This window comes from Lynx canadensis, chromosome D4 (assembly GCF_007474595.2).
Source record: "Lynx canadensis isolate LIC74 chromosome D4, mLynCan4.pri.v2, whole genome shotgun sequence".
Taxonomy (NCBI): Eukaryota; Metazoa; Chordata; class Mammalia; order Carnivora; family Felidae; genus Lynx; species Lynx canadensis.
Window position 1 is genome coordinate 86,352,127 of NC_044315.2, and position 6,000 is coordinate 86,358,126.

A 6,000-nucleotide genomic window follows, 5' to 3' on the forward strand; every position below is an offset into this window, starting at 1 on the left:
CGTGCTCTTTCCCAGACCAAGGGTCTTCCCTTACTTGACCTCTTGGTCGACTTCTGTTCAACTCTCAGAGCCCTTTTGTGACGGGACCGATCCAGTTACACTCTCGCTGGATGGGTCAGTGTAAGGCCAGGAAGGGAACCAAATCTCCCCTCCTCTCAGGCAGTATCGCACAGTGGTTAGACCCAAGGCTCAAGCTCCAGCTGCTCATTTCTGGGCGGTCCGCATGAGCAGATCTCTCCGCCTGCCTGTTCCCCAGTCTCGTCCGCTGTCAAACGGGGGCGACAGGAGTGTCTGCTTCTTTGGGCTTTTGTGAAGTTTGAGTCTGATGGGACAGATCAGGCATAGCTCAGCGTCTGGCACAGAGTGAGTGTTGAGTCAATGTCAGCAGTCACATTTGTCCCTTCACCCCTGTCCCTGTCCCAGGGATCAAGTCAGCTCCACCCCAGATGATGGTCCTCTTCAGGCTCCGGGGCTGATGTCCCAAAGCTGGGTCTTAGTGTCACTGTCTGTCTGGCTGAGATGACAGAGAATCTCCACGGTCATGTCCCCAGGGTCTCGTCCTCTGACACCTGGCTCACACATCTCCTCTTTTGCCTCCCGGCAAATGGGAAAGTGCGCTGGAGTGCAGGCTCTAAGGGATGGATATTTGTGGTCTCTGTCCTGCGTCACTAGCCCCCTCTCCAGAGAACCCCAGATCCCCGCACAGGTGGTAGGTGGCACAGGGCTCCAAGTCCCATCTCTGTCCCAACCCTCAGTGTAGGCTTGTCCACACTTTGGAAACACTCTTTGATCCCAGCCACCCAACATGGGCCTCGAATCCCAGCATCCTCGTCTCTGGGACTCTATCCAAGTGAAATACTCCAAAATACAGGAAGAGGTGCATGTACCAAAAACGTGCGCAGCGGTGGTATTTATAGCCAGCCTCCAAGGGGAAACCACCTAAATATTCAGCAATGAGATTCACCAAACGACGGGATGGCACATTTAAGGGGAAGAACATTCTGGAAACACGATGGGGTGGTTATGGAGTCTACATGACAACATAGAAACCTTCTGGGGCATAAGAAGGGTAACCAAGACTCCCAAATGTTGATTCGTTTGCATGAAAATTACCTTAACAAGCTAGACAAAAACTAGTAAGCAACCCACCAGCATGTTAACAACGCCTACGTTAACTCGGGAAGTGATTTTTTTCCCGTTATCTATTTTCTTTAAGGAGGAGCCCGAAGTGAATATATAACTAAATTGCTCTTTAAAAACCTACATGATGGAGCACCTGGGGAGCTCAGTCAGTTAAGCATCCAATTCTTTTTTTTTTTTTTAATGTTTACTTATTTTTGAGACAGAGAGAGAGAGCATGAGTGGGAGAGGGGCAGAGAGAGAGAGAGGGAGAGAGAGAATCCCAAGCAGGCGCTGCACTGTCAGCACAAAGCCTGACACGGGGCTCGATCTCACGAACTGTGAGATCATGAGCTGAGCCGAACTCAAGAGTCCGGACGCTTAACCAACTGAACCACCCAGGTGCCCCAAGCATCCAACTCTTGTCTGTAAGACAATTAATTGCCTAGAGAAACCTTGTGCCAGAGAGCAGGGATGTTGGAATTTTATCCATGCATACTGTGCGTTATTACTGTTTTCTTCTTTTTTTTTTTTTAAGATTTTATTTTTAAGTCATCTCTACACTCACAACCCTGAAATCAAGAGTCGCACGTTCCACCGACTGAGCCAGCCAGGCGCCCCTATTACTGTTTTATTCTTACAGAGATGGGAGTCATGGCCATTTGAACATCTAATGCTGCGTCCCAGACATCTGTCCACAACAGTGTATAGATTTAGCTTTTTCTTGGTTTTGGCTGCATGGTATTGCACTGCATAATAATTCATTTGATAGAAAAAAAAATAATTCATTGGATAGGACCCAGGCTCATGGACATTTGGGTGGTTTCCAGTTGGGTTTTTGTTCCAGGTACCTGTGGACCATACAGTTTATTTTGGAGTTGGACAAATCTTTACGGAGTTGGGCAAACAGCTCCATAGAGCTGAAGGCTGAGCCGTTACACAGATTACGGTTTTGAGAGATTCCGCCAAGCTGTGTCTCCAGAAGGCCGGACCCATTCTTGGACTCGTTTTGGACCCATTTTTACCCTCTCTGGCCTGATTGAGGATGTGAGGGTCACTCCCACCCCATCCCCAATGTGGAGATCTGGGTTCTACACCTTAACCCAGGCCCCCCATCTGCCTTCCATGGGCCACAGAAGCTACATGAGTTGAGCTGGATGGTTCAGAATGTCCTTGAGCCCCGTGATCACCAGCAGGGTGCTGGTACCCGTTCACAGGAGCAGAATGATAGAAGTCATCCGTTTTTCCGACTGGCTGTTAAACACGGCCATTATTAAAAATTAAATTTTGGGGTGCCTGGCTGGCTCAGTCGAGGGAGCGTGTGAATCTTGATCTCAGGGTTGTAGGTTTGAGCCCAGTTTGGGCCCCAGGTCAGATTCTTGGGGTTGGGATTCTCTGCTCCCCCTCTCTCTGCCCCTCCCCCACTCACACTGTCTCTGTCTCTGTCAAAATAAACAAATAAACTTAAAAATAAATAAATAGGGGTGCCTGGGTAGCTCAGCCGGTTAAGCATCTTGACTCTTGATTTTGACTCAGGTCACGGTCTCACGATTTGTGAGATCGAGCCCCACATCAGGCTCCGTGCTGACATCCTGGAGCCTGCTTAGGATTCTCTCTCTCCCTCTCTCTGTTCCTCCCCTGCTTGTGCACGCACCCTCTCCCTCTCTCAACATAAATAAACTTTAAAAATAACAATAAATAAAAATAAAATCTTAGGGGCGCCTGGGTGGCTCAGTCGGTTAAGCGTCTGACTCTTGATTTTGGCTCAGATCAGGAACCCGAAGTCATGGGATGAAGCCTCGAGTTGGGATCCTCACTGAACATGGAGAGTGTTTAAGACGGACTCTCTCTCTCCCTCCCCCTTCTGCCCCCCCCACCTCGTGTGAGCACGCTCTCTCAAAAAATAAAAATTAAGGGGCGCCTGGGTGGCGCAGTCGGTTAAGCGTCCGACTTCAGCCAGGTCACGATCTCGCGGTCCGTGAGTTCGAGCCCCGCGTCGGGCTCTGGGCTGATGGCTCAGAGCCTGGAGCCTGTTTCCGATTCTGTGTCTCCCTCTCTCTCTGCCCCTCCCCTGTTCATGCTCTGTCTCTCTCTGTCCCAAAAATAAAATAAAAATGTTGAAAAAAAAAAAATTTAAAAAAAAAAAAAAAAAAAAAAAATTAAAAAAATAAAATCTTAAAAAAATTAAACGTTACAAAGCTTACAAATAAATTATGTATTTTAAATGGTAACAAAGAGCAAAACTCATTACTTCCTACTTATTTTACTCCATTTTACTACATCCACACTCTTGAGGTTATCTCTGTCTGTCCCATCCTTGGCGTGCCAGACAAAGGCACTTCTGGATCTCGCATCCTAACTTCAAGTTTGGGGAGTTGGGAGCTTGAATTCAGCCACGTGGGAACATTTACACCCTGGACATTGACAAAATGCTATCCCCCACACCCTCCACCCCTGTTGTTAATTATTTTCCAGCACACCCCTGCCTTCCATCCAGTAAAACCAGAGCCTACATGGATCTTTCTCGGATGATTACGAAGAAGAGAGTGTTATCAAGCTAGAAATGTGGGGGAGGCGGGAGAAAGACAGGGCAGCCTGGGGACCGTTGCGCAGCTCGGGTAGGCTTCTGTCTGGGCTGTGTGAACTTGGCAGGTCACAGCCTCTACTTCCTCTCCTGTAAAATGGGGAGATAAAGGCGGCCATCTTGCAGGGTTGCTAGGAGTCACATGGGTGGAGGGGGGAGCTTGCTTAGTACACGTGGTTAGGAGCCACAAGCCCGAGGTCAAATTCATGCTAGGTCACTTAATGTCTGAGACAGTTTTCTGTGATCAGTGAGGCAGTGGTAGGGGTTAGGGGGTTTAAAATGCCACAGGTGGAATCAGGTGGGGAGGGGGGTCACTGCTGTGCTCTTCCCTTGTGTTCTCCCCACCACACCCCCAGATCTTCTAGGGAGTTCCTAGATGCACCATGGGTGAAGGGGTGCCCACAGGAGCTGTCCCCTGGTTTTAGGCGGGCACAGAGAGGCCCACATGAGTGGGATGAGGGGTTGGGAGCCCCCAGCTTCTCACCGCCACTCATCTGGTCAGTTTCAGAAGGCCGAGAGCCAAGACCACCTGGAAAAACCCCCGGGCTGAGGAACTCCCACAAAACCCCTTGTCCGGGGTCGTGCCCCCCACCCGGCAGCATTTCAAGGAGGCGGGGGTAAGTAGAGGCAGAGGGAGAGCGCTAAGTTCAAGAGCATTCTGGGAGCCACTCACAGGCCCCGGAGAGGCGAGGGGCAGGAATTTAAAGCGAATCATACAGCCACAGTAAACAACACAGGACCCTCCAGCCTTCCCGAGAACTCTCTCTACAAGACCGGCCTCACCACCGACCATCGCCACAGCCCAGGAGGAGTTCTATTCCCACCCCCACTTCGCAGTCCCCCAACATCACACCGCGAGGAAGCAACCACACGAGATGCGAACCAAGTGCCCTAGTGCTGGGAATCCACACGCCCTCCTTTCCACAGGTTCTTCAGACAGGAACTTAGGCTCAGAGAGGGCAGGAGACTCTCCCAGGGCTGCACAGCAAGCATTCTGGGACCCGGGCTTCTTGGGGAGAAACTGGACGTAGCTGGGAGGCTAGAGGCCAAGGTTAAGGTAAAGGTAAATAACTCATCCGTGTTTGAGACTTTCAGGGCTGAATGTTCGTCGTCCTGCCAAACCAGGATGGTTCGTCACCCTATGGTGTCCATCTGGGGCTGTCCAAACCCCCTCGGACGGCCCCACTGGGCATGAGCTTGGGACCAGGCCAGAGGCCGGGAACACTTGGGGCCAAGTCTCCCCACCCGGGGTCCCTGGACACCTACTTGTCGGTCTGAGGCTGCAGACGGCCAGCAGCAAGGCGACAACGGGGGGAAGCGTGCCGCGTTCCATGCTGTCCAGCTGGGGGTCTGTGCGCCGGGCCTTATCCGGTGTCCAGGGGCAGGGCTGCAGGCGGGCGTGGGGGCCGGCGTGGGCGCGAGCGGGGACCCAAGGGGAACAGGCGGCCGGAGCGGCGGCGTCCCTGCTCCAGCCTTCTGAGGTGGCGGCCGAGGGGTCAGGAGAAGTGGGCACAGGGGCGCAGGGCCGGGGGTCGCTGGCTGAAGGATGAACGGGGAGGGGGTGCTGGGCTCCCGTGGACGGCAGCTGCGACACAGCCCTGGCCCGGGGTGCAGGTAGGAGCAAGGGTATGAGCGGCAGCGGTGGGGAGCTCCCGGCTCATCCAGCCTGGCCCGGGGAGGCAGGAAATGCGCTTCCTTAGAGAAGGGGCCGGGCCAGGCGGCCTGCCAGGCGGGGAGAGGAAGTGCCACGGGCTGTGTCGCTGGGTGGGGGGCCCTGAGGCAGGGGGGAGGAGGCAGTGGGGTGGGAGGGCCCAGGCTCCAGGCTTGTCTCCCCCACACACCCCGCTGTCCCATCCCACCCTCTCCAGGGCTGGTGGGGCGCCTCCGGCAGCCCCCAGCCGGCAGATGAAAATAATCACCCTGACAGCCTACCCAGGAGACCTTTCCGGGGCCGGGCCCTGGCCAAGGAGGCTCAGCTGGAGCTCCTAGTCCCATGAACCCCGTTGTTCCCATTTTGCAGATGAGGAAACAGAGGCCTGATGTGGTGAGATAACCGGCCCAAGAAGATGGTGGAGGTGGGATTCACACAGGTGTCACTCAGCACCAAAAGTGCCTTACGTGTAAGCCTGACACTGGCTCGTCATTCCCTGTTTTGCAGGCAGGGAAACTGAGGCCCAGGATAGGGAAGGAACACTCTCCCAAGTGGCAGCTGGGGCTGAGGTCTCAGGGCCCAGGGAGGGCAGGGGTACATTGGGTCTGCCCCCTTCCACGGGTGGAAAATCCTCCAGGGACAAGAG

General features: G+C 53.6%; 1 protein-coding gene across 1 annotated transcript in view; it reads right to left on the reverse strand.

The window, feature by feature from the left end:
• Nucleotides 1-5,386, reverse strand: part of ENG (endoglin) — a 31,587-nt gene extending 26,201 nt beyond the window's left edge. Inside the window, exon 1 of the mRNA XM_030293147.1 lies at nucleotides 4,970-5,386. Within this exon, the coding sequence (XP_030149007.1) occupies nucleotides 4,970-5,036 (67 nt within the window). The 5' untranslated portion in view covers nucleotides 5,037-5,386. The remainder of the gene's footprint in view (nucleotides 1-4,969) is intronic.
• Between the last annotated feature and the right edge of the window lie 614 nt (nucleotides 5,387-6,000).